Source organism: Eurytemora carolleeae, unplaced genomic scaffold, assembly GCF_000591075.1.
Source record: "Eurytemora carolleeae unplaced genomic scaffold, Eaff_2.0 scaffold209, whole genome shotgun sequence".
Lineage (NCBI taxonomy): Eukaryota > Metazoa > Arthropoda > Copepoda > Calanoida > Temoridae > Eurytemora > Eurytemora carolleeae.
In genome coordinates, this window is record NW_019397113.1 from 199,725 (window position 1) to 226,860 (window position 27,136).

Consider the following 27,136-nt stretch of genomic DNA (forward strand, 5'->3'; position numbering starts at 1 on the left):
AAACCCCCCCCCCCCATAAATAATACGTTTTTTTATTTCTGTTGTTTGGCCAATTCCTAATGTAGGCTAAATATAGTTGGTTAAAACCATCAAAATGACTCTGATATCATCTTGCATAAATTAATAACAATACAGATAGAACACTAGATGTCGTCTTTTCAAGATTTAGGGGTTTTTCGTTCACAGTAACCCTGAGGCAGAAGTCCAAAGGAGTTAGGTCCATGCTCTCTCTCTGTCTTGTAATCCAACGCGGCATGTGCGTAACCCCTAAATCTTGAAAAGACGACATCAAGTGTTCTATCTGTATTGTTATTAATCTATGGTTTAAACCATCAAAATGACTCTAATATCATCCTGGTTCTGTTCTATATAATTTAACAGTCATTTACCTTCAAACCCCAGGCAAATAAGATTGTAAACAATAAAGTTGTATTCTTCTATAAACTTTTTATTTAATAATTTTATCATTATAAATTTAAAGATTAATTATTAAATTATAATTTAAAGATTAATTATTATTAATGACGAGGTTGATTTTTAAAAGTTATTTCATTCTTATGTTTGGTTCAAAAATACATGAAGAATAAAGACAAAGTGAACTAAAACTGCCTGAAATCTAACTGCTTGAAATCTAACTGTCTGAAATCTAACTGTCTGAAATCTAACTGCCTGAAATCTAACTGCCTGAAATCTAACTGTCTGAAATCTAACTGTCTAAAATCCAACTGCCTAAAATCTAACTGCCTGAAATCTAACTGCCTGACATCTGAATGTCTGAAATCTAACTGTCTGAAATCTAACTGCCTGAAATCTAACTGCCTGACATCTGAATGTCTGAATCTAACTGTCTGAAATCTAACTGCCTGAAATCTAACTGTTTGAAATCTAACTGTCTGAAATCTAACTGTCTGAAATCTAACTGTTTGAAATCTAACTGTCTGAAATCTAACTGCCTGAAATCTTACTGCCTGAATCTAACTGCCTGAAATCTAACAGTCTGAAATCTAACTGCCTGAAATTACATGAAAATTCACATAAAAAAGGATACCGGTTGAGCTAATTATTGCTTTGTGATGTTTACTAATTGTCAGGATATATATAATAAGTGCCCGGCGTTGTCCGTTGAATTTTAAAATTTGAATTTTTAAGTCCCATATTTTTTTTGTTCTTCAAATATTTTCGAATGAGTCATCTTTGCATAGGTAGCTAGGGGGGAATAAGAAGGGTAAACTTGAAGTATGTGAAATAGATATCTTAACAAGGGGAAAATAATTTCCCGCACGCTACTTTATTCCCCCACTATAAACATAATGCCCCACATTTATATCATTTTATGGGGGGGGGGGATAATCTTCTTTGCAACATGAATCTCCGCGTATTAAATATTTTAGCCGTACATATCTTAGATATTTGCTGCTGCAAGGTAACAGGAGGTCGATCAAAAAAGTGAGAAAAGAAAATTCTTTTTTGGTTGACAAAATTTAAACATTTTATGCAAGTATGAAATAAATTAACAAAATTAAACACTTATTCAATTCCTTTACCAGTTGGGATATCCTACAGTATTAAACAGTTGGGATATCCTAAAATATTTAGCAGTTGGGATATCCTAAAATATTTAGCAGTTGGGATATCCTAAAATATTTTGTAGTTGGGATATCCTAAAAATTGTATAAAATGATGAGACATGAAAGTTTAAGTTGGAGAGTTCTACAAGTTTCTTCGGAAATATAAAAAACATCGTCTCTGATCAATTCAATCAATATTAGTTTGAAACTCAATAATTTTTCTGAATGAATCTGTCCGGAGCAGATTTCAGGTGAACCTAGAGACTATTTGTGGAGGTAGGATTTGTATGCTAGAAGAGAACTGGTTACATCTGTATGCTAAAGAAAGAAACCCTAAAGATGTAATTGTCGTCGCTGGTTTAAACGATATACCATCGGTAAATGGAATAATTTAGATAATACGTAGCTTCAAAAACAATGTTACCAAAGCAGAACAGTTCTAAGCTTCACTTTTGTAGCATGAAGCATCAATCTTAGGAGATCCTACTCCTAACGACGGAACTCATGTTTCCCCCTTTACAGTTATACCATCTTCTTCAGTCTCAATATCAGGGGTCTCTGCTTCTAACAGAACTCATGTTTCACAATTTACTTCAGCTTCCTGCAGCAGTAAACCAGTAATAACTGCTTCAGCAGCAATTGAAAGTGTTGCTGTTATTATTAAAGAAAATATACATTTCAAATACTAGGGGGGGGAGAATGGGGCGGGAATGAAAATAGGTTGAATTTGGGAATTGGAAAATATAAGAAATAACTAATAACATAATATAAATAAAAGTCGACTCTAAAAGGAATTCGGACTTATTTACAACTGGCCGCCGTTTTATGAAATTATCGTATACCTTAAAGGGACTGTACGCGCAATTTCAAGTCCCCGTCCACGCAAAGAGGGCAATGTCCGATTTACAACGATACCTTTGAACCTTTGAATGTTCATAGAGTACACCCTCAACTAAGATTTGGGTGTGTACTACAGTGATTTGCAGTACTCTGGCCGAATAAATAATGTGATTTAGTGGAAGTGAGTAGAGAGATCTCTGTGTTTAGATTTGTTAAATAGATGTTGAAATTCCATTACTAGCGTCCATGGAAAATTTCATCTTTTTAATGCATAAAGACATTTTCCAAAATTTGAAAGTAAATTTCTATTTTCTTTCACTTCTAGAAAGTAACTATTAATATTTCTGAAATATGTGACAGCTTGGGACCAACCTGTTTAACATTTAAAAGCGTTTTATTAGATTAAGCAAGATATGTCTGACATCCTAGATAAACCAAAGGTTTAAAGGATACCGTTGTAAATCAGGGATACCCCTATTGAAATGGAAGGCCACTTGAAATTACGCACACAGTCCCTTTTAAGGCATGCATGTTTTTGGTAAAGATTCGAGTTGTTCTCTGTTTATGTGAGAGGTTTCGTGAATTTTTAATTCGCAAAAATTTGTATATTTGACACAAATAGATTAGCAAGTATGAAATAGATATCAATATATGAAGGAATCATTTCTTGAACGAATGATACAAAAAAGTTTGTGAATTCAAAGGCGTGGAATGTCAAAAAGTGTAAGTCCATCTGATATTTTTTTATGTCCCTGATTGATTTCACTGAACAAACTATTTCACTGAACAAACTATTTCACTGAACAAACGATTTCACTGCAAACAAACGATTTCACTTAACAAACGATTTCACTGAACAAACGATTTCACTGGACAAATGATTTCACTGAACAAGCGATTTTACTGAAGGAACGATTTCTCTGAACGAACGATTTCACCGAACAAACTATTTTAACTGAACAAACGTTTTCACTGAACAAACGATTTCACTGCAAACAAACAATTTCTCTGAACGAACGATTTCATTGAACGAACGATTTCTCTGAACGAAAGATGTCACTTAACAAACGATTTCACTGAACAAACGATTTCTCTAAACGAACGAAAGATTTCTCTGAACAAGCGAATTCTCTAAATGAACGTTTAGTTAGTATATACGAACGAAAAAGAAGGAAAACTGAGAATGACAAAGCTAATTAACGAATTCAAATTTTTGCTGAAAAATTAAAAAAAAGTCAAACTAACGTTAACGAACGAATTAAAAAAATCATAACGCCCCCATATCTGAAGTTTTGAAATTTACTGCATATTTGATCAAATTTTAGAAAGTTTTGAAAACACTTAACGTCCAGTAATTTGTGACTTTGTCGGCTATTATATTTTTTTAAAGTTTTAATTGTGAACAAGCTATTTTCGAATTACAAATTTACAAATAAAGAGAAGATTTTTAATCGACAGCTTCGCTATAGTGCTTCCATGTTTATGTTTATCTTTTATAAAACTTGATATAAATCGTCTTAATTGTATTTATACATGCGACGACGACTGTAGTGTGTCCTAAAATTTTAGAATAAATTAGCGTCTAACACGATTCAACGTTTCCATTCTTTCACCTTATCACGGTGAGGAGGGGGGGGGGGAGCATCCTCCCTATCGTTTCTTCTGTAATTTAAAAAACGGCTTACATGAGAACGCTAAGACTTCTTCACTTTTGCAACACAATAGTTGTAAACAAATTTTGCTTAACTTTTTTTATCATAGGGTAGAGTATATGAGCAGTAAAATGGCGGGTCGGTGTTTAAAAACTCAGAAATGTTTAATAACTTTTTTATTAACTAAGCTATACAGGACTATGACGCATATATTTAAAAAAAACCTTGAAAAATGAAAATATTAACATGTTAATATTTGACAAAAAAAAACTATTTGAAATTTTTTTTTGCACGCGACATACTTTTTGAACTTTTTTAAAATCTTCCCTTACACTCCTTACACCCTATAACCATTAAAGTTAGAGATATAATTTTTTTAACGAACAGGTCTTGAAATCTAATATTAGACAAAAATAGCCCAATCTCTATAAGACAAAAATAGCCCAATCGGGATAGGGTTAAGAATGAATATGACAGAACACATATCGGGAAAATGAGCAGCTGCTTTAAATGCAAACAATAAGTTTTTTTTGTCAAATGTAGAAGACGATATTATAATGTCGTCATAAGTGTTGGGAAGTTTAATAGCTGAACAATTTAACCAAATGGTATTAAGTCATTTCCAGAGACTCTGTAGTCTGTAGGGGCTGAAGCCGCTGTAGGATTAGGCGTAGTTTCAAGAACTTTGTAGGAGCTCTAGGTTTAGGCATAGTTTCAAGGACTCTGTAGGGGCTCTAGGTTTAGGCGTAGTTGCAGAACTCTGTAGGGGCTCTAGGTTTAGGCGTAGTTTAAAGAACTCTGCAGGGGCTCTAGGTTTAGGCGTAGTTGCAGAACTCTGTAGGGGCTCTAGGTTTATGCGTAGTTTCAAGGACTCTGTAGGGGCTCTAGGTTTATGCGTAGTTTCAAGGACTCTGTAGGGGCTCTAGGATTAGGCGTAGTTTCAAGGACTCTGTAGGGGCTCTAGGTTTAGGCGTAGTTTAAAGAACTCTGCAGGGGCTCTAGGTTTAGGCGTAGTTTCCAGGACTCTGTAAGGGCTCCAGTTTTAGGCGTAGTTGCAAGGACTCTGTAGGGGCTCTAGGTTTAGGCGTAGTAACAAGGACTCTGTAGGGGCAATATTATAGGCGTAGTTTCAAGGACTCTGTAGAAGCTATATTATAGGCGTAGTTTCAAGGACTCTTTAGGGACTATACTATAGGCGTAGTTTCAAGGACTCTGTAGGTGCTCTAGGTTTAGGAGTAGTTGCAAGGACTCTGAAGGGACTCTAGGTTTAGGCGTAGTTTCAAGGACTCTGTAGGGGCTCTAGGTTTAGGCGTAGTTTCAAGGACTCTGTAGGGGCTCTAGGTTTAAGCGTAGAATTGCAAGAACTCTGTACAGGGGCTCTAGGTTTAGGCATAGTTTCAAGAACTCTGTAGGGGCTCTATGTTTAGGCATAGTTTCAAGGACTCTGTAGGGGCTCTAGGTTTAGGCGTAGTTGCAAGGACTCTGTTGGGGCTCTAGATTTAGGCGTAGATGCAAGCACTCTGTAGGGGCTATAGGTTTATGCGTAGTTGCAAGAACTCTGTAGGGGCTCTAGGTTTATGCGTAGTTGCAAGAACTGTGTAGTGGCTCTAAGTTTAGGCGTAGTTGCAATAACTGTGTAGTGGCTATATTATAGGCGTAGTTAAGAGGTCCTCCATTTATAGAGGGGAAAGTCTGATTCACAAAGGTATTTTTGCAGGTGAGACAAGTAAACTTTCAGAATTTTATAGTTTTTCATGTTTTAAGAAAAATGACATTTTATTCCTCACTAAATCTCATGGTTTAAAGAGTAAGCTGTTGTAAATCATCAGACCACTTTTCTTAATGAAAGGTTACTAGAAATTATGTTTGGTGAATCCCAGATATATGAATATATAGCGAGATTTTTTAACAGTTAAATCCTAAATATTAAAAACATCGAAAGAATTCATCAAATGTCGTATTCTTCACATGGAATGTTGCAGATATTCAGTTTATCAATTAAATGATTATATGTAGCTCTTTAAAACTGTTCTCGTATATTCATGGCTATTTATTTATTTACTGAGATTTCCGTAAAATAGTAAAAACCCCAGTGAAAAATTATCGAGACGACATTTGATAAATTCTTTAGATGTATCTAATATTTAGGGTTTAACTGTATAATGTCGTTTTCTCAACATATGTAAGATCAAATGCCGCGGAAAAAAACGAGTTTAATATACCAATTGCTGTCCTTCATTTTGCAGGGCTGTTAATTTACCTTGTCCTTGAATTGAAAATAAAAAGCAGTTTCTTAAAATTTATAATGATATTTGATATATTTTCACATAACGTATTTAACCATTTGAAGCTGCAACATCTCAGCAGCTTTAATTTTGTACAGACCAATGAGAAAGTATTACAGCTGTCATAAATTTTTAGATAAATTTCAAGACGACATTTCATGCACTCTTGCTGTGTATTCTAATATGCGAGATTGGCTGTATATAATCCCCATCAACGCGTATTTTCTTCTTTCTTTACTTAGGTTTATTTAGTTCATTTAGAAAAAAAGTATAAAGAGCAAAGATGATTGAATAGGGATGCGCCTGCCTTTAAAAGTTTAAATGAAGGGTCGTTTGAAATTAAATTAGAGGAAAGTCATTTTTTCCTTTTGTAGTCAATCTGTTAATTCCAGAAAGAGAGCAAAATAACAAATCACTTTTTTTAGCGTAAAATAAATGTAAAAATAAGATCTTTTTTCTACAGAAGTAAAACAAAAACCTAAAAAAAATATAAATTCGTTAGATACAGGGTCACCCAAAAAACATGGGAATATAGTGACGAATTGTATATCGTCTTTAAGTTATGAATTAACATTGTAATACCTAATTTCAAAAGCCATAATATTATTATGTCTGCGAGAGTTTATTTTATGAAAAGGGTAAAAGACTGTAAAGATGTGTCTATAATGTCTCCGCATGAGGCAGAGGCCCAAAGGAGTTGCTTGTTTGGTTGTTTGCTTGTTTACAAGACAGAGTGAGCATGCGCGTAACTTCTTTGGGCTTCTGTCTCAGTGTTTTTGTGAACGAAACCCCCCTAAATCTTGAAAAAATAACATCTAATTTCTTTCTGTGTACTGTTATTAATTGTTCAAAATGGTCAAAAAAAACTTTTTTTGACCTTAAAGTCTTCTTTTTATTTCCCTATTATTTTGAAAGTCACTGTATTCTATAGCGTTAATTGTTATTTTGTAAAGAGTTAAATAAAAGCTACAATATATTGTAAAAGCAAAAACATAAATTTGTGTAATCTTTGTTAGCTTGTAAAAGTTAAAAACGTTATTATGGGTCATCGCATGACCCCAGAAATGATTCATGGACGGCAATAGTTAAAGAATTTTGCCTCCTAAATTATCTGTAATTTGTCAGTCCACCAACAAAATCTTAAATGAAGAAAAAATAAAAAGTCTTGTGTTATTTATATGTCATAACTTCCAAGTGTCAAATATACAGCCACAAAGCATTAACACCGTTTTTAAGTCACAATGAACAATTTAATTAGCGAATCCCAATAAGATTTAATTATAAAAAAAATCTTCAATATCAAGTGCTGCATTCAACGTATGTGCAGAAACTAAAGAAAGCAGAAAACTATCAATTCACCCAAAATTACACATTAAAAATGTCAGAGGTAAAAAAGTTGCAGTTTATAATGTGATGATAATAAAAGCATTTTTTAAGTTAGTTTGTGCTGTCAGATTAAGATTAAGATTAATTCTTTAAAATCTGCAGAAGATCTTGGTTTAAAGTATCCGGGACGGATTTATTCTGTCTCCAGAGTTTTCCTTTCTCCGCCACCATCTCCCAGCAGTCCTTGAGCTCCAGAAACCTCAACTCCAAGAGGAGGAGGACTAGGCTTGTATAGAACACTTTCTCATCCAGACTCCCTCGAACCATCTCCACCTTCTCCTCATCAAGTTCACACACAGAGAAAATATGTTTATCTTTAGAAAACGATCCTTCTGCAGTCTGCAGAGCAATCAAGCAAAGAAGGTTTTGCATTTTCAACTTCTCTGGATCTACTTCTAAGACCTCTGCTCCAACAATACTCTCCTCTGATTCTTCATCAGCCAATACTTCCATATTCATACACTCTGCTGTATCCATGTCAGCATCACAGTAGTCCATCTCTGAAGAATAAGACTCAATTTTCTTTGATTTCTTTTTCTGCTTCATATTGGGAAGGAAGCTTCGGATTGATCTTGATCTTGACTGATTGCTAGAAGTCGGCATTCGAGAAGATGCACAGCGCATCATTGGAGCAGGTACGCTGCACATCATCATTATCCCGAAACCTTGAGGAACCTGGTTTGCAACATGTCGTTTAACCATCTTCTTCTCCCCCTTGTTTTCCTTGGTATCCACAGCTATAAAAGAAGTAAACTTGGACATAATCTGATATTTCAGGGAAAGATCGGTGACTAGGTTTTTTATCTCCCCCTCCTCCTTCTCTTCATAGTTCTCCTCCAGCTCCTGGATCATCTTCCTTCCAAACATCTTGTGCAGCAGGGAGTCCTTCATAAGGGTTGTCTCAACCTTGATCTCCTCTGAGAATGATGCATCTTTGGATCTGGAGGCAAGGATCTCAGCTGATACTTTAACCAAGTCAGGAACAGAAATACTCTTCTCAAAGAGACGAAATACTTGTATCCGAGAACCATCGTAGATAGGAGGAATGGTGGACGGAGCCTGGCATGAGTTCCCTGGACCAACCTCATCACCCCAGTTAATTTCTGCATTCTCAAAACTAGGTTGAAGACAGTTCTTCAACTGTTTAATGATCTTAGGAGCCATAATCTCACCTTCTACTGTAAAAACTGAGGTTCCTAGACCAGATCTAGCCAAACCCTTCACTAGATGTCGGTCAGCACCTGAACCTATACCGAGAGTAAACACACGGTTCTTCTTGTTGTTCTTCCTTGTAACCTTGATACACTCGGAGCTGTTGGAAACAGATCCATCCGTCAGAATAAATATTCTTCTGGGAACCTTTGTCTTCTCCTCCAGTAGAACACGGAGTGGAGATAAAATCTCAGTTCCACCTAAATCTGCTTCAAGCTTAGACATAGCTGACTTAGCTTCTCGTAGTGTTTGGTCAGAATACTTTCTGCTCTCTGGAAAAAGCATCTTATAACTGCTTCCAAACCTGATGATATTAAAGTGTACAGAGGCTGGTAGAGAGTGGAGAAGGATGTTAATTGCCTCCTTGGCTAGCTGTATACTGCTCCCCATCATGGACCCTGAGCAGTCAATAAGGAACACAATATCTAGATCAGGCTGGGTGATTGCCTCCAGCTTAGGAACAAGGGAAATCATCATTACCTTGGATTCATCTGTCTCCTCAACAAAAATGATAGATTTGTTTGGATCCTCACACTCTACTAGAATAACAATATCCCGGTCTAGATCTACAGTTGAAGATTCAAGAGTAGTTTCAGCTGTATAGAATCCTTCAATAACCACCTCTTTACCTCCAGTAGTGTTAATATCATGACTAGGACTGGTTACCTTCTCTATCCTACTCTTCATGGTTGTTTTTAGTTTAAAGCTGAGTTTAGCCGGGCTCTTAAAATCATATTGTATTGATGCTATACGCTTAGCTTCCTTGGAACCGTCAGTGAAGGGAATATATTTTGGAGATATCGTAGTTGGGATAGTTAACCTTGCTCTTCCTATCTCTAGGGGCACCTCAGAGATATAGGTGATAGAGACAGAGCAGGTAGAACCTGGAGCTAGATGACCGACAGAGATCTGAAGAATGTCAGGTCGTGTAGACTCCATGAGGAAAGCAGTTCTACCCTCAGATACAGCTTCATCATAATCATTCTTGGCAGAAACACTTGTTTTAACCTGAATATAAGATTCTATCAAATTTAAACATAGAACAGAGATATTTTCATTTCAAATTAAAGTGAAAGGCATGATTTTAAGCAGATTTATCAGTGATTAAATGACAAATTTAAAAAAAGGAAAACAAAGGAAAAATACACAAAATAAATCAACTAACAATATCTTTTAATGGTGTTAAAATTGTAAAATTATGAATTATAGATAAATTTAAAAAATATATTATCAAAGATTTTTAATAAACCAGCATTTATTTAATTTATTTTTAGTTTTATCTTCAATAATGTCAATGTCATGTTTCCAGAAGAAATACCATCTTTTTAAAATTTAAGCCCTACGCCAAAAATCTTAAAAGTTTGTTTAAATCAGCAATTTTTAGTCAAAAAAAAAATATTTTTCCTGAAAAAAAATCATGCAAAAACCTAAAAGTGTGTTTTTCACAACAAAATTCTACTATGGTTTCTCTGCATGCACCTCTGCCCCTTTAGTAAAAGTAAATTCAACCAATATGAAACATAAAGTCTGACTGCGTCAACCTTGTTGCACCGGCCTGTCCTGTCCATAGAGCTAGGTACAGTACAAACTGCGACCGGAAAGGTTGACCCGGCTCAGAAATTCAAATGTACTACGGCTGCCTATGTCTGTAAAAGAAAGAGACTTGTAGATTTTTTGCAAAAAAACGCAAACAAGGTAATTGACATTCCACTCTATTAATTGAGGTTTACTTGAAATTACGTTCATAGTTCATAGTATACATTTAAATGTTTAAAATGGGAAAAAGTGTTCAATTTAAATCATCGTTCAACGCCCAATCCAGTTTTGAATGAAAAAAGATGTTATATAAGAATAAGTGTAAAGTCTGTGCAGAGGCTTAATTTTTCCAAAACAAAAACAACTATTTGGTATTTTTTCTTTTTTTATGTATTTCAATTCTTTTCTTTATTTCTCAATTTAAATATAAAAAATGTAAATACTGTGTCATTTCCTCCCAAAACAAACACTGTTATCTTGTAGAAAATAACTCTCTAGGAAATTCCAAAAACAGTCATTTTACTTTTCCAAACAGTCAATACGATTATCAGAATGTTATGAAAATAAGATTTAAAAAAATATTTCTCTACTTTTAATGAGTCATGGAGAAACCTCACCCCCCCCCCACACCCTATAGTTGCAATCTCTGAAATGTAGAATTTTTAATTCTGATATTGTTATTTCCATTTTAACTATAAGTAATTATATTAGTTCCAATTAGGGCTTTATCTCTTATTGATATTCTTTTGAACATTTAGGAAAATGAATTTTTATACTTTTCTCTATTTATGAAAGAAAAAAAACTTAAATTTTACAATTGAACATTTATTTACCAACTTGGGGGGGGGACAGATTTTTAAAGTTTGAATTAGAAAATAAAGGAGTGGAACACTGCACCTTCAACCAGTTCTCATGATGCAGAATACATTATTTTCTTTCTTTCAATAATTTAATTTATGTATTTCAACCCACTCGCTGCTCAAGGATTCTGAAAACTAATAGCAACATTAACAACAACAATTAAAGTTCTTTTTTATTTTGCCAAAGATTTGCAAAACTGCTGAAACAAGAACTTTTTAATCTCAGATATTTCCTGATCAGGCTCCAGAGAATTAAAGCGTAGAGTTGATTCCCTTCTAGTTAGATGATAAGAAATTGTTTAAGGTACTGTAAGCGTAATGTCTATTAACCCTTCATGCGAAGATTGGATTGTCCGATTCAGAACGATACCCTGGAAACCTTTATCTGATCAATAATGTGGAAGATATTGTCGTTATTTCTAGGTTTAAAAGTAATGAATTTTGATAATTTCTATATGTTTTACTGCAGTAGAAATGCGTAAATCATTTTTGTGTAGAAACCACAATTAAAAATAATCAGATTTCAAACTTATAAACATTGATAACCATGAATCATGATTCATACTTGATGAGATAAAAGGTTCAAGAATACCGATGTGAATCGGACTAATTGCCACCTTTGAGCGGAGAGTCACTTTAAGTTACGCTTACAATCTCTTTTTTAAAATAAACTGTTTCAGCAAACGTAAATATTCTGGATGTAAACATCCTATAACATCCTATTTTGATTTCGCATTTTTACTCACAATTTGATGAGCTTGGGAATAAAAGTTTCTAAAGTGTTCCGAGGCAAAAATGTATCATTTATACCGGGGTTGTGCGAATGTTCATCTCCCCTATAATGTTTCAACTGTATCAACCACTTCAACATAATATTAAACACCACACAATGTTATAACACTTGCGCATGTTTATTAATATGTTTTGATTCGAAAAACACATTTAAAATGATAAAAATCTGGAAAAATATTGACTGCTTTAAGATTTGAAAGGAAGACGTTATTAGAGAGGAACTAACTTGTTATGCGCTGTTCCGTTTTAATAACATACATTTTAGAAATAAATTTCAATTATTGATTTTTAATGATTTAACATTTCTTTTTCTGTGTTGAAATGGTTAAAACTTTATAATAGGGGAGATGAACCGTCGCATGGAGATGAACAGACGCACGATACCGGCAATGCCGGGTTCCTTTTACATTTGACGGATTTTCGTTAAAAAATCTAACTTAATTTATATAGATTTATGTATTAAACCGTCTTGTATTAACATTTTAGAAAATATGTGTTTTGCTTTGGTTTGTATATATACTTTTGTGTTTGTTTTAAGTTTTGATTTAAGTTTTTAAATGTGGTGTTAAACAAACAAAAAAGTAAAAATCCCGGCAAAAAAACACATTGTCCCAAGGCCGGATAATAACAAGGTAGTTCCAAAAATAAATATTATGAATTGACGGGTTTTGACTAGAAAAGGTTTTAATTAAATTTTAAACAGGCAAAAAATCGAAGTGTTCAAGGCGTTTTGTTTTGTATGTAGAATTAAAGTCCTGTGAGACTAGAACCCTGCTATATATCTCCGCCCTGACTACAAGTATAAAGGGTTATAACTACCTGTAAGACTAGAACCCTGCTATATATCTCCGCCCTGACTACAAGTTTAAAGGGTTATAACTACCTGTGAGACTAGAACCCTGCTATATATCTCCGCCCTGACTACAAGTATAAAGGGTTAACTACCTGTGAGACTAGAACCCTGCTATATAGTATAAAGGGTTAACTACCTGTGAGACTAGAGCCCTGCTATATATCTCCGCCCTGACTAAAAGTATAAAGGGTTAACTACCTGTGAGACTAGAACCCAGCTATATATCTCCGCCCTGACTACAAGTATAAAGGGTTAACTACCTGTGAGACTACAACCCTGTCATCTATCTCCGCCCTGACTACAAGTATGAAGGATTAACTACCTGTGAGACTAGAACCCAGCTATATATCTCCACCCTGACTACAATTATAAAGGGTTAACTACCTGTGAGACTAGAACCCAGCTATATATCTCCGCCCTGACTACAAGTATAAAGGGTTAACTACCTGTGAGACTACAACCCTGTCATCTATCTCCGCCCTGACTACAAGTATGAAGGATTAACTACCTGTGAGACTAGAACCCAGCTATATATCTCCGCCCTGACTACAAGTATGAGGATTAACTACCTGTGAGACAAGAACCCTGTCATCTATCTCCGCCCTGACTACAAATATTAAGGATTAACTACCTGTGAGACTAGAAACCTGCTATATATCTCCGCCCTGACTACAAGTATAAAGGATTAACTACCTGTGAGACTAGAACCATGTCATCTATCTCCGCCTTGAACTGACAGTATGACAGATTAACTACCTGTGGGACTAGAACCATGTCATCTATCTCTGCCCTGACTTCAAGTATAAAGGCTTAACTACCTGTGAGACTAGAACCCTGTCATCTATCTCCGCCCTGAACCCGACCACGGTGGACTCCTCCTCTATGGGGAAGAAGTACTCACACTCTATAGGATTCTCCTCCTTATTGGTGTACTTCTGCAGAACAGTGACCTCAGCAGTAAAGTTGACTAGCCTGCTGGTGATCTCAACGCCTACTAGAGGTACAGGTATAAAGCCCCCTCCTTCTATACAAGTTCTCAATCCACAATATTTCTCCATATTACTTGCTTTGCTTCAGAAGATAAGCAGATTCCTGCACTGTGTAGTGTGTTTCTAGTTGTAAAGGATATGTATGACTGTTTTCTGTTGCTATCAACAGCCTGCCTAGTACCTAACACTCACTGTAACCCCCTAGAGACATATTTGATAGAGCGATCTTTTTGTGTGGCATTTTATTGAATCATATTATTATTTTTCCTAATTGTACAAGTTTTGAGGCTTTCAAGTTTTGACAGTAAAATATTACTGGTAGATAAATATTCGAATAATTTCAGAATTTTCTTGCGGAAATGCTAGGTTTTTCGAGTATTATGGGGTTATTTTAGCGTTAAAACCTGGAAAAAAACTAATATGATATAGGACGCTCAGTACATGGAGTACATGAGCTGCATGACATGAGCGAAAAGCTATTAATTGATTGCTAGATAAAGAGCTTGTACAATTTGTACAGTATACAGAAATAGAAGCAGGCCCGTAGCTAGGAATTCGTCAAGGGGTGGAGGGGCAAAGTTAAGAATTTGAATGTCGGTGAAATTTGTATTACATGAAATCTATGAAACCTAGAAAAGATTAAAATTATCTGACACTCTTAAACTAAAGATTATTTTTTTTTCAAGACGACATTGTGACTTTTCTCTGAAATCTGTATCAAGATTTACTAAGGGTCATTGTATACTTTCATTTTAATATTCTGAACATCTGTACTGTGTCTTTAAGAGGTTAAAATTTTTTACATAGAGCTCAAGTGCTACACATGGTCAAGTTAGACTTGTGGCCATGGCGCTCGGCCCCTAGCGCTTGGCCATCTAGCCTGTCCTAGCCGCAGCGTTCGTCTCAGAAATTGGCCTAACCTTATCCTGAAATAATACTAATGAAATATTAATAACTTTGTTGAAAAACAGTTGTAAGGGGGGTGGGTCCTAAAAGCGTTAGTTAGGAGACATGACCCTAAAATATAAACTTGATTCTCCCATAAAAGATCAAGAAGAAATAATTATATTTATTCCATCCATGTTGCAACTAAGAGTTCCTATTGTTCATATAAGTGGATTGATTTAAACGATACAATGTTTCAAAACATATTTGACCACATTTATTCCTTTATGTTAGAATTGGATAAAATAACTCCCCTACAAAAAAAAAAAACTTAAAAGTTTATATTTCAGAAATCTGAGTGTTAGCAAAATGTCAAGAACAGGAGGGAAAACTTTTGCAGATGTTGTGTATCCCTGTATCCCTCCTAGAGAGACGGGAATGTTGAAGGTAATGTTGTGTATCCTTGTATCCTTGCTAGAGAGATGGGAGTGTTGAAGGTAATGTTGTGAGAGACGGGAATGTTGAAGGTAATGTTGTGTACCACTGTATCCTTGCTAGAGAGACGGGAATGTTGAAGGTAATGTTGTGTACCCCTGTATCCCTGCTAAAGAGACGGGAATGTTGGAGGTAATGTTGTGTATTTCTGTATCCTGGCTAGAGAGACGAGAATGTTGAAGGTAATGCTGTGTACCCCTGTATTCTTGCAAGAGAGACGGGAATGTTGAAGGTAATGTTGTGTATCCTTGTATCCTTGCTAGAGAGACGGGAATGTTGAAGGTAATGTTGTGTATCCCTGTATCCCGGCTAGAGAGACGGGAGTGTTGAAGGTAATGTTGTGTACCCCTGTATCCCTGCTAAAGAGACGGGAATGTTGAAGGTAATGTTGTGTATCCCTGTATCCCTCCAAGAGAGACGGGAATGTTGAAGGTAATGTTGTGTATCCTTGTATACTTGCTCCTCCAAGAGAGACGGGAATGTTGAAGGTAATGTTGTGTATCCTTGTATCCTTGCTAGAGAGATGGGAGTGTTGAAGTAATGTTGTGTACCCCTGTATCCCTGCTAAAGAGACTGAAATGTTGAAGGTAATGTTTGGAATCCCTGTATCCCTCCTAGAGAGACGGGAGTGTTGAAGGTAATGTTGTGTAACCTTGTATCCTTGCTAGAGAGACGGGAATTTTGAAGGTAATGTTGTGTACCCCTGTATCCTTACTAGAGAGACGGAAATGTTGAAGGTAATGTTGTGTACCCCTGTATCCCTGCTAAAGAGACGGGAATGTTGAAGGTAATATTGTGTATCCCTGTATCCCGGCTAGAGAGACGGGAATGTTTAAGGTAATGTTGTGTACCACTGTATCCTTGCTAGAGAGACGGGAATGTTGAAGGTAATGTTGTGTACCCCTGTATCCCTGCTAACGAGACGGGAATGTTGAAGGTAATGTTGTGTATCCCTGTATCCCGGCTAGAGAGACGGGAATGTTGAAGGTAATGTTGTGTACCCCTGTATCCTTGCTAGACAAACGAGAATGTTGAGTATCCTTGCTAGAGAGACGGGAATTTTGAATGTAATGTTGTATACCCCTGTATCCTTACTAGAGAGACGGGAATGTTGAAGGTAATGTTGTGTACCCCTGTATCCCTGCTAAAGAGACGGGAATGTTGAAGGTAATGTTGTGTATCCCTGTATCCCGGCTAGAGAAACGGGAATGTTGAAGGTAATGTTGTGTACCCCTGTATCCTTGCTAGACTAACGAGAATGTTGAAGGTATTGTTGTGTATCCCTGTATCTCTGCTAGAGAAACGAGAATGTTGAAGGTAATGTTGTGTATCCCTGTATTCCGGCTAGAGAGACGGGAATGTCGAAGGTAATGTTTTGTATCCCTGTATCTCTGCTAGAGAAACGAGAATGTTGAAGGTAATGTTGTGTAACCCTGTATCCTTGCTAGAGAGACGGGAATGTTGAAGGTAATGCTGTGTACCCCTGTATTCTTGCTAGAGAGACGGGAATGTTGAAGGTAATGTTGTGTACTCATGTATCCCTGCTAAAGAGACGGGAATGTTGAAGGTAATGTTGTGTATCCCTGTATCCCGGCTAGAGAGACGGGAATGTTGAAGGTAATGTTCTGTACCCCTGTATCCTTGCTAGACAAACGAGAATGTTGAAGGTAATGTTGTGTATCCCTGTATCTCTGCTAGAGAAACGAGAATGTTGAAGGTAATGTTGTGTATCCCTGTATTCAGGCTAGAGAAATGGGAATGTTGAAGGTAATGCGTGTATCCCTTATCCCTGTATTCCTGTATTCCTGCTAGGAAATGCAAATGTTGAAGGTAATGTTGTGTATCCCTGTATCCGTGTATCCCTGTATCCCTGTATCCCTGTTTCCCTGTATCCCTGTATTCCTGTATTCCTGCTAGGAGATGCAAATGTTGAAGGTAATGTTGAGCATAACTCGTGAGATAGACATCAGGCTAATTCGTTTTTCATAAGAAATTATACCCTTAAGTCAATATTCGATCTAAAGTTATCACAATTCTAAATTTTTGTTTTTATCACTTGCAGACAATATCGCTCATAATGGGAATATTTCTTTCAAGCAAAAAGAATACGTTTAGAAATAAAACTTGTTCAGGGCAAGTTTTCGTGTTGCCACATACTAATTTAAGGTTTTGGCATTTAAAAAATACAAGTTTTAGGTCAGGAGCACTTCTATCTTGATATTTTAAATGTTTGTGTTGCCACATCACAACTTAGTTAAAGATGTTGTTTTTAAAAATAAAATTTTGTGTCATGAGTACTTTTATCTTGATATTTTAGGTGACTGATATACACACTTTGTACTGGGAGGTGAGTGGACTAGCTACTGGAGAACCTGTTGTTGTGCTTCATGGAGGTCCTGGAGGAGGAACTGATCCAGACTACAGGTACATTGTAGTAACAAACAAGGTTGTGGGGTTAGTAAAGCTTATTGTTCAGGGGTGTATATTTTCTTTAAAAAACCATTTTTTCCCAGAAAAATATGTTTTGTTTAGGGTTTTATTCGCTAAAATGGGAAAGATAAATAAAAGTTTGGGTAAAAATTATGAAAAAGGATGAAAAAACTTCCTGATGTCCGATTTTTCATTATTTTCCTCCAGATCAAAATTACAATACTACTGTGTTTAAAATTACTTTAACCCTGAAAAATACAAAAGTGTAATGTATAGGAGTTCTTTAACCCTGCAAAGTACAATATTGTAATGGTTAGAAGGTATTTAAACCCTGAAAAGTACAATATTGTAATGTATAGGAGGTATTTTAGCCTGAAAATATTGTAATGTAAAGGAGGTATTTCAACCCTGAAAAGTACAATAATGTAATGTATAGGAGGTATTTTAACCTGAAAAATACAATATTGTAATGTATAGGAGGCATTTTAACCCTGAAAAGTACAATATTTTTATGTAAAGCGAGGTATTTTAACCCTGAAAAGTACAATATTGTAATGTATAGGAGGTATTTTAACCCTGAAAAGTACAATATTTTTATGTATAGGAGGTATTTTAACCCTGAAAAGTACAATATTGTAATGTATAGAAGGTATTTCAACCCTGAAAAGTACAATATTGCAATGTATAGGAGGTATTTTAACCCTGAAAAGTACAATATTGCAATGTATAGGAGGTATTTTAACCCTGAAAAGTACAATATTGTAATGCTTGATCAACGAGGATGTGGAAAATCTACTCCACATGCTGAACTCCAAGATAATAATACACAGGTAAAAAAAATTCAACTTTAATGATAACTTTCAACGGTTCAAAATTTTAAAGAAGCATTTAGTTTATTTCAAATTTTCTTGTGAAAACTGACGAAAATCTATATTTTTCTAGGCTCTTGTTGGAGATATCGAAACCCTTCGAAAGCATCTAGAAATAGGTAAAATAGTTTAATAAAAGTTTTTTATTCAAATTTTGAAAATCTTTAGTGTAAACGGTAAGCTCTGAATGGGCAAAGATAACAACGTACAATTAACAACAGTGCCTTTTAAACCTTTGACTGATCATCGAGGCCTGAGAACTCCGTGTGGTTTGCTCAAATAACGTTTGATGAATGAATGAATGAATCCTAAAGAATTTGTCCACAACACTGCATACTCAGTTTAACTACCTTACATAGCCGGTCTGTCCCTTTAAATATAAAACAGATAGTAAACAAAGTGCGAAACAACTTAATATGTAAAGAGTGACATCCTTGATCAGTCAAAAGTTTAAATGGTTCTGTTATAAATCGGAAAATCAGCGAAAAAGTTAAGAACCTCAATTTCAAAATTCTTCTTTTGTTAAAAAAATCAGCAAATCTTAAAGAAATGTTCTTGACCTGGATCCGGATCCGATTATATGGTATTTGGAAGATATAAAGAGGTTAAATAATCATTCTTAATTTAGTTGATGCCTTTTTAGAAAAATGGTTTGTTTTCGGAGGTTCTTGGGGATCTACTCTCAGTCTAATATATGCTATTCATCATCCTGATAGGGACATATTCATTTATTTATTTATTCATTCGTCGTTTTTATAAACGCCATTCATCATCCTGATATGAACATATTCATTCATTTATTTATTCATTCGTCTTTTTCATAAACGCCATTTATCATCCTGAGAGGAACATATTCATTCATTTATTTATTCATTCATAACATTATTCATCATCCTGATAGGAACATACTCATTTTTTATTCATTCATTGTTTACACGCCACATCCGGATCATCCTGATAGGAACAATTTTTTTTTGTTTGGAGGTCTTAACACCATACAATTTGTACTTGTCATTTCTTTTATAAACATATTTGATTATTTTTTATTTTAATTCAATTATTTTAAATCAATTATTTATTTATCCTTTCATTTCTAATTTTATTCATATTTTTTTATGACCAAAAACATTTTGTGAGATTTATCTGTAAATTACTTTAAACGGGAAAAATTTATAATTGAATGTTTTATAATTCATATATTTATATTTGACTTTGTGATCCCTCTGGGTTCAACACAGGTCAGTTTGAAGCTAAAGAGAAAAATGTTGATTATGAATAAAATAAAGGGTGAAAGCTCTGATTCTCCGAGGTATATTTATGTGCAGGAGATCGGAACTACTATGGTTCTACCAGGTGACATTTTGTATTAATTAGATAATTCATTTTTCACCCCAACAATATATTCTTTGTTCTCAGAATTAATAGTAAAATGGAGTTTTGTGGAATATCCGTTGCATTTTCATAACATTTCTTATATTTTTTTGTAACTATTAATCTTCATATTAATGTATTTATGTTTTTCATCTTTAACAAAAAAAAACTTTATTCTTCTCAGCATTTTCTAATATTATATTGAATTATGTATTGTTAAAATCGGACCTGCCGTGTTAGTTCATGTTTTTATATTAAGCATGAATAAACTTGACTGAGATTAAGTACACTAAATTTTATTTAACCTTTGGAACACATAGACGTCCCAAGGGTTTAGCTATTTTTTGCAAAGGACGAATTTCCAAGTGACTTCCACAATGTGCAATTTCCCATAGGTTATATTAGGCTAGGATAATAGTCTAGGGGGTCGAATGCTGCGGCTAGGATAATAGTCTAGGGGGTCGAATGCTGCGGCTAGGATAATAGTCTAGGGGGTCGAATGCTGCGGCTAGGATAATAGTCTAGGGGGTCGAATGCTGTGGCTAGGATAATAGTCTAGGGGGTTGAATGCTGCGGCTAGGATAATAGTTTAGGGGGTCGAATGCTGCGGCTAGGATAATAGTCTAGGGGGTCGAATGCTGTGGCAAGGATAATAGTCTAGGGGGTCGAATGCTGTGGCTAGGATAATAATCTAGGGGGTCGAATGCTGTGGCTAGGATAATAGTTTAGGGGGTCGAATGCTGTGGCTAGGATAATAGTCTAGGGGGTCGAATGCTGCGGCTAGGATAGACTTGGAAAGTTGCCGCTTGGGAAATTGCACATTTGGTAAGTTGCCACTTGGGAAAATACCATTGGCAAGATGAAGCTTGGGGAAAAGCCTTTTGGGAAAGTACCTAACATGAGATAGATAATCCTATAGAAGTCCAGTACATAAACCAAGTACATAAACCAAGTACATAAAACTGGAAAACTTAGTTCAACTCATTCATGAATTTGCATCTTACATGTTGAATAGTACAATTAGAAAATATAATTGACTGATGATTTTGTTTTAATAATTCTTAGATTTAGTATTGTGAGATATGCTGAGAAAGCTATTATCCGAGGATTTTCGTCTGCTTTGTTCACATTTTGTTTGTTTATGTTTTGACTGCATACTTTAATAGAAAAGTCGTCCTCATTGTATTATTATAAACGCCGACCAATGTAGAAAAATAGAATAAAAAAATGTTTTCAATTGATCCGAATATTGATTATGATCCGAAGACTCCTTTTTGTAATAAACAGATTAACCACAATATACCACCAATAGTGAGTTCATTAATTTCCTACAGAGTTATCTAGAAAAGCTGATACTATACAGACGACATAAATCTCTTTAAATATGACTTTTCCAAAGTTAAATTAAGTACTCTCCCATGAATAAAGTCTTTTTATCATCTTTTTATAGATTGGACAAAGAAACAAATAAATTTACAGCTGCAAGGAATCCTAAATATTAAGAGACAGACAATGTTAATTTTGGACAGTCTCATCCTTTGTGGGTAACCACTAACCCTGTACTTGAGGTCTCAATTCTTTTGAGAAATAGTTCTCTTACAGGAAAAAGTTGTATTTGTAAGATTTTAATATGTTTTTGTTCTAGCTCTGTCCGTGAAAGTGCTGCCCGTGAATGGTGCTTGTGGGAGATGTCGACGAGTAAGCTGATACCTGATACTAAATATCTTGATAAAGCGGATAATCTGGAGTTTGCGGCTGCTTTCTCCAGGTATAGTAGGTCAACTCATGATTTCTCCAGGTATAGGGGTCAACTCATGCTTTCTCCAGGTATAGGAGGTCAACTCATACTTTCTCCAGGTATACGAGGTCAACTCATGCTTTCTCCAGGTATAGGAGTTCAACTAATGCTTTCTCCAGGTATACGAGGTCAACTCATACTTTCTCCAGGTATAGGAGGTCAACCATGCTTTCTCCAGGTATAGGAGGTCAACCCATTCTTTCTCCAGGTTTAGGTGGTCAACTCATACTTTCTCCAGGTATACGAGGTCAACTCATGCTTTCTCCAGGTATAGGAAGTCAACTCATGCTTTCCCCAGATACAGGAGGTCAACTCATTCTTTCTCCAGGTATAGGAGATCAACCCATTCTTTCTCCAGGTTTAGGTGGTCAACTCATACTTTCTCCAGGTATAGGAGGTCAACTCATGCTTTCTCCAGGTATACGAGGTTAACTCTTGCTTTTTCCAGGTATAGGAAGTCAACTCATGCTTTCCCCAGGTATAGGAGGTCAACTCATTCTTTCTCCAGGTATAGGAGGTCAACCCATACTTTCTCCATGTAAAGGAGGTTAACTCATACTTTCTCCAGGTATAGCAGGTCAACTCATACTTGCTCTTTTTGGCTTTTGGCTTTCAAATTTACAAATTTTAAATTACATAAAATATACATGTTTATTATTTAACATATCTTTATGTTTCAGAATCGAGTGCCACTACTTTGTAAACCATATTTTCGTGGAGGAAGGATTTATTTTGAAGAAAGCGCAGATACTCAAGGATATTCCTATATTTATTGTCCAGGTACTAATCAGATATATTTAACTTTGTCCTTCTTCTCACACAATGAACATCATGCTTGATGCACTATAGACAAAATTTCAAGTTATTTTCACTTAAACCGTTCTATGGCCGATTCTCTACGGTACTTGTAAGCTATTTCTTTTTAAAGGTGATTTGCATGACTTAGAAATTTATTATTTTTTGTTGTTTCTTTGTAAAACTGACTTGCGGATTTTGTTACTGTAGCAATGTAGGAGATTTTCAGAATTAGCAATGTCTCTAGCTATAAATGCGACGATATCTTCCACATTATACAGGGTATCGCTGTGAATTGGGCAGTTTCTAAAAGATTGATTTTAGATTAATGTTGTTCCTAGGGGAGATATGTTGTTATATGTTTTGTTCCTAGGGTAGATATGTTGTTGCATGTTTGTTCCTAGGGAAGATATGATGTTGTATGTTTGTTCCTAGGGTAGATATGATGGTTCCTAGGGTAGATATGATGTTGTATGTTTGTTCCTAGGGTAGATATGATGTTGTATGTTTGTTCCTAGGGTAGATATGATGCTGTATGTTTGTTCCTAGGGTAGATATGATGTTGTATGTTTGTTCCTAGGGTAGATATGATGTATATTTTGTTCCTAGGGTAGACATGATGTTGAATGTTTGTTCCTAGTGTAGACATGATGTTGTATGTTTTTTCCTAAGGTAGATAATAGATATGATGTTGTATGTTTGTTCCTAGGGTAGATATGATGTATGTTTTGTTCCTAGGGTAGACATAATGTTGTATGTTTGTTTCTAGGGTAGATATGATGTTGTATGTTTGTTCCTAGGGTAGACATGATGTTGTATGTTTGTTCCTAGGGTAGATATGATGTTGTATGTCCTATGAAATCTGCTTGGGAACTACATACTGCTCTTCCTCACTCTAAACTCACGGTAAATGAACCTACAGTATAAGAAAGTTTTCCCTCAAATGATTATTGCATTATGTCGATCTAAGAAAGAATGACGATTTAGAGGTTGTATTCTCTTCACTTACTCTAATGGAGTATTTAAAAAATGCTAAATGGCTTGACAATGAAAACAAAAAGAAATGAAGAATTATTTTAGACTCTGACACAGTGAAAACAAAAAACTCTGAAATAGGAAGACGACTTTTAGACTAAAGACGACTTTTTAACTAAAGTTATATGACTTTAAAACAGTCAAATTTCACTAATTAAGGACTTCAATAAGTTAAGAGTAAAACTATTTGCTTTTAGACAACATCAAGTACACCTAATTATTTCTTTATGTCGTCTTCCTATTCCACAGGTTTCTGGTTCTTACTGTATCTTATTTTTTATGAGTAAACTATGTTAACTGATCTTGTAAATTAATGCCTTTCTATAGTTAAACCTAGAACTTTGGACTAGTCATCGAAAGAATCTATGTTTAACATTTCGCCTCGACATTTTTTCAAAAGGGTTTAAAACAAGGTACTAATGCAAGGAAAGTTATTTCAGAGGTGCACACATTTTTTATACTGCAGTGTACTGTCTTTGGGCGGAAAGTAAACTCAAGACGGATGTCACAGCCTGACATGGAATCCATTTTCACAAAAAAAATCTATGAAATATTCTAGTCACAGGAAACTATTATATGAATTTTCAAAATTATCAAAATTAAATGCTTTTAACCTCCTCGGATACCAGACGAACACTGATGAATCTATTCTTGTTTACAAATTCCGCCCAGAGAGAACTGGTTTCAATATGTACGCAGAGTATACGCGACCGCAATTAATTTTCCTTGCATTAGTACTTTGGTTTAAACTATCTAAATCTCGGTAATTGTAAAATAAATAAATAGCCATAAAATATTCGGGGAGTGTTTAAGAGCTCCATATTATTATTTAACTAAAAAACTTAATTGTTCAGCATTTTATTATCAATAGTTTAAAAAATGACATTTTATAAATTCTGCCCATGTCTAGGAAGTATGGGTTGAACTGTATATTAACTGATATTCTAAATTTGTGCACCTTGGTAATTAATGACTTTCTATAACCTACAAATCGTACTTTTAGAAATTAAGTTCAGAACAATCCGGTCCGTTTTGTTTAATTTCTATAATTTTGTCAATACTTAATAGAGGGGGTGGGGGCATATATAGTTTTTCATACTTATTGCAACTTTTTAAACATCCCAAGCATCTTAGGTTTTAAACTTAAAAATTTTAATATTGTTTTTCCGTGTATTCTGTTTGATTGAAAGTTTGGTTAAATATAGCCTTCACTATTTAGGTGGTTGCTGATGCTGGACATTCAATGGGTGAGGTCGGAATTGCTGAAAAGCTCGTTGAGGTCACTGACCAGCTTGCTTAATGGGATCACTCACCAGCTTGACTAGAAGAGGTCACTGACCACTGACCAGATTGGTTGGCGTAGGTCACTGATCTTTTATCTTAATATTATTGATTGACGTGTATTTAACCTTTTTTGTTAAAAGGGTGGTTTGTCCTATGTAATGTATTAATGTGATAATGTGCAGCAGGGGTTTATAAAATTTTTAACAGTTTGTAATAAAATCTGTTTTTTTACCCTTGTCAGAGTTGAAAATTCAAGAGTGTCAAAGAAAATCTAACACTTTACACTTATTTCTCTCAGAGGCTTATTTTTTTACCTAATCTTAATGAAATTAATACCACAAGGTCTCTAGAATTCAAGGAAATATTTTTTGGATTTGTCAACCCTACTCTGAATAAATACTCTTTGTCTTGGGGATGTAATTGGAAAAGGTGTGAGGTGTATGCATACAATTATTGAAAAACCATGAAATGCGCAGAGCACGGGCAGCCGTAGTACATTTGAATTTCCGAGCCGGGTCAACCTTTCCGGTCCAAGTTTGTACTGTACTAGGCTCTATGGACAGGACTAGCCGGTGCAACAAGGTTGACGCGGTCAGACTTTATGCTTTATAAAGGTTGAATTTACTTATAATAATCTGGCAGAGGTGTGTGAGAACGGCAGGTGATAATATTAGACTTAGAAAACAACATAATACAAACTGTTGGAGTGTATTCTTGTCCATGAGATTTATATTTACTGTATAAGGGACTGGTGCCCGGATCCACATTCTTTGATTGTTTCTAAACATTATTTACGAAATTTGTCCTCTCTTACGTTTTTAGTTTTCAAATTGTACAATGTTTATTTTGATGAAGTTACAAAATTTTCTAGTAAAGCCAAGAGGTGTGTTAGTATTGCTTTCGAAACGAATTAAGCATTAAGTCACAAAGTAGTTTTCTATTTTTTTTATTTTTAAAGAATTTTAACACATTTTTCAGAAATATGTAAAGTTTGTGTCTGGTTATCTGATATAAAGATATGTATTAGCAAAAGATTGCACGGCTCGCACTTTGAGTTTCCATTGCGCGGAATAACTGCTTCTGCTTGCGAACAGGAAAGTGAATATGTAAATTGAGATAAATCTCATGAGAATCAAATTTACATTCTGAATACGTGCTCATTAAAATATCTTTCCTTATATGCACTTTTAAGGTATGGAATATTCTAAAAACACATTTATCTGACGCATGCATAACGAGAGTTCTTGAAAAAAATTAATATAAATACTGGTAGATTTTTCATGCTTCACTCTAGACATACATCTTAAAAATGCTAGCTTAAGTGGAAAATACTGCTTGATTTTTGTGTGAGAGCGCATGCATATCTTGGTTTGCAGTCGGCCATCATATGCATCAGGTTGCAAAGCAGAGTTCTAGGTAAAAGTAATCAGTTCCTTTTCAAGCATTGCAATTAGAAGCCAAAAAGTGTAAGCTCATAGACAACTAACTTTTTACACCTTTAATCAACCTTTAAATGAGAAGTTGTTCCGCAAAACAGAATAACTTCCTTTCGCAAAAGTTTTGCGAATGGAAACCCTAAATAAAACAAAAACATTAAAAATGTTTATTGGATTGGTAGTTAAATGGTGTCCCAAGAAACTGTTTAGAGATCGTCTGTAAAATAAATTCCGGCTTCTTTCGTGATTTGACTTTTACAATTATGGTTTTTGAAACATTAATTACCAAATTCCTGTGTGCTGTTTAATTATAAAGAATTTTACTTAGATTTTTTTTAGGATAAAACCAACATACAGGGTTACTTATAAGGAAGGAGACTTCAGAGACGACTGTACAGAATTATGTTGTCTTTTACTTAGTGCATGATTCCTTGCAACTGTAACCTTGTTTCGTCTTTGCTAATTTATTAAATAATCTATTAAAAGACGACATTCATGGCAAAACACTTAATTTACCATTAAGATCGTCGTCATTACAGTTTCATACTTTTTGAGTAAATCTAAACGAAGATCTTTTTTACCTCCGATAGTTTTAAGAGCACGATAAAGACACGCGACCATAAATGCCGCAAATTATTTGTAAGACAAAAGACGATTTTTAATTTTAATTTTTTTTTCGTTCATTTTCTGGATTTTGTTTAAACTAAACATACTCTGATTAAATTAAGTGATTCTCTGAAGAAACGTTCATTGTTTGTTAATTAA

At 35.0% G+C, this 27,136-nt stretch overlaps 2 protein-coding genes across 3 annotated transcripts; one reads left to right on the forward strand and one right to left on the reverse strand.

Moving 5' to 3' along the window:
• Positions 1 to 7,737: 7,737 nt before the first annotated feature.
• On the reverse strand, positions 7,738 to 14,163 carry LOC111711972 (von Willebrand factor A domain-containing protein 5A). Of its 2 annotated transcripts, XM_023486470.1 has the most exons (3): positions 13,632 to 13,681; positions 13,015 to 13,092; positions 7,738 to 9,951 (listed from the first exon to the last, which is right to left on the reverse strand). In XM_023486470.1, exon 3 carries the CDS (start codon positions 9,880 to 9,882, stop codon positions 7,813 to 7,815), a length of 2,070 nt encoding a protein of 689 aa, XP_023342238.1. In that variant the 5' UTR covers positions 9,883 to 9,951; positions 13,015 to 13,092; positions 13,632 to 13,681; the 3' UTR covers positions 7,738 to 7,812. The 2 variants fall into 2 exon arrangements, with proteins under 2 accessions (XP_023342238.1, XP_023342237.1); XM_023486469.1 differs by lacking the exons at positions 13,015 to 13,092; positions 13,632 to 13,681 and adding an exon at positions 13,803 to 14,163.
• Positions 14,164 to 15,209: 1,046 nt separating this feature from the next.
• On the forward strand, positions 15,210 to 25,166 carry LOC111711962 (probable proline iminopeptidase). The gene is made up of 10 exons (XM_023486452.1): positions 15,210 to 15,305; positions 17,671 to 17,777; positions 18,514 to 18,613; positions 18,726 to 18,771; positions 19,296 to 19,368; positions 19,939 to 20,023; positions 21,529 to 21,791; positions 22,502 to 22,601; positions 23,448 to 23,522; positions 24,871 to 25,166. The coding sequence occupies exons 1-10, from the start codon at positions 15,228 to 15,230 to the stop codon at positions 24,949 to 24,951; spliced, it is 1,008 nt and encodes a 335-aa protein (XP_023342220.1). The 5' UTR covers positions 15,210 to 15,227; the 3' UTR covers positions 24,952 to 25,166.
• Positions 25,167 to 27,136: the final 1,970 nt, after the last annotated feature.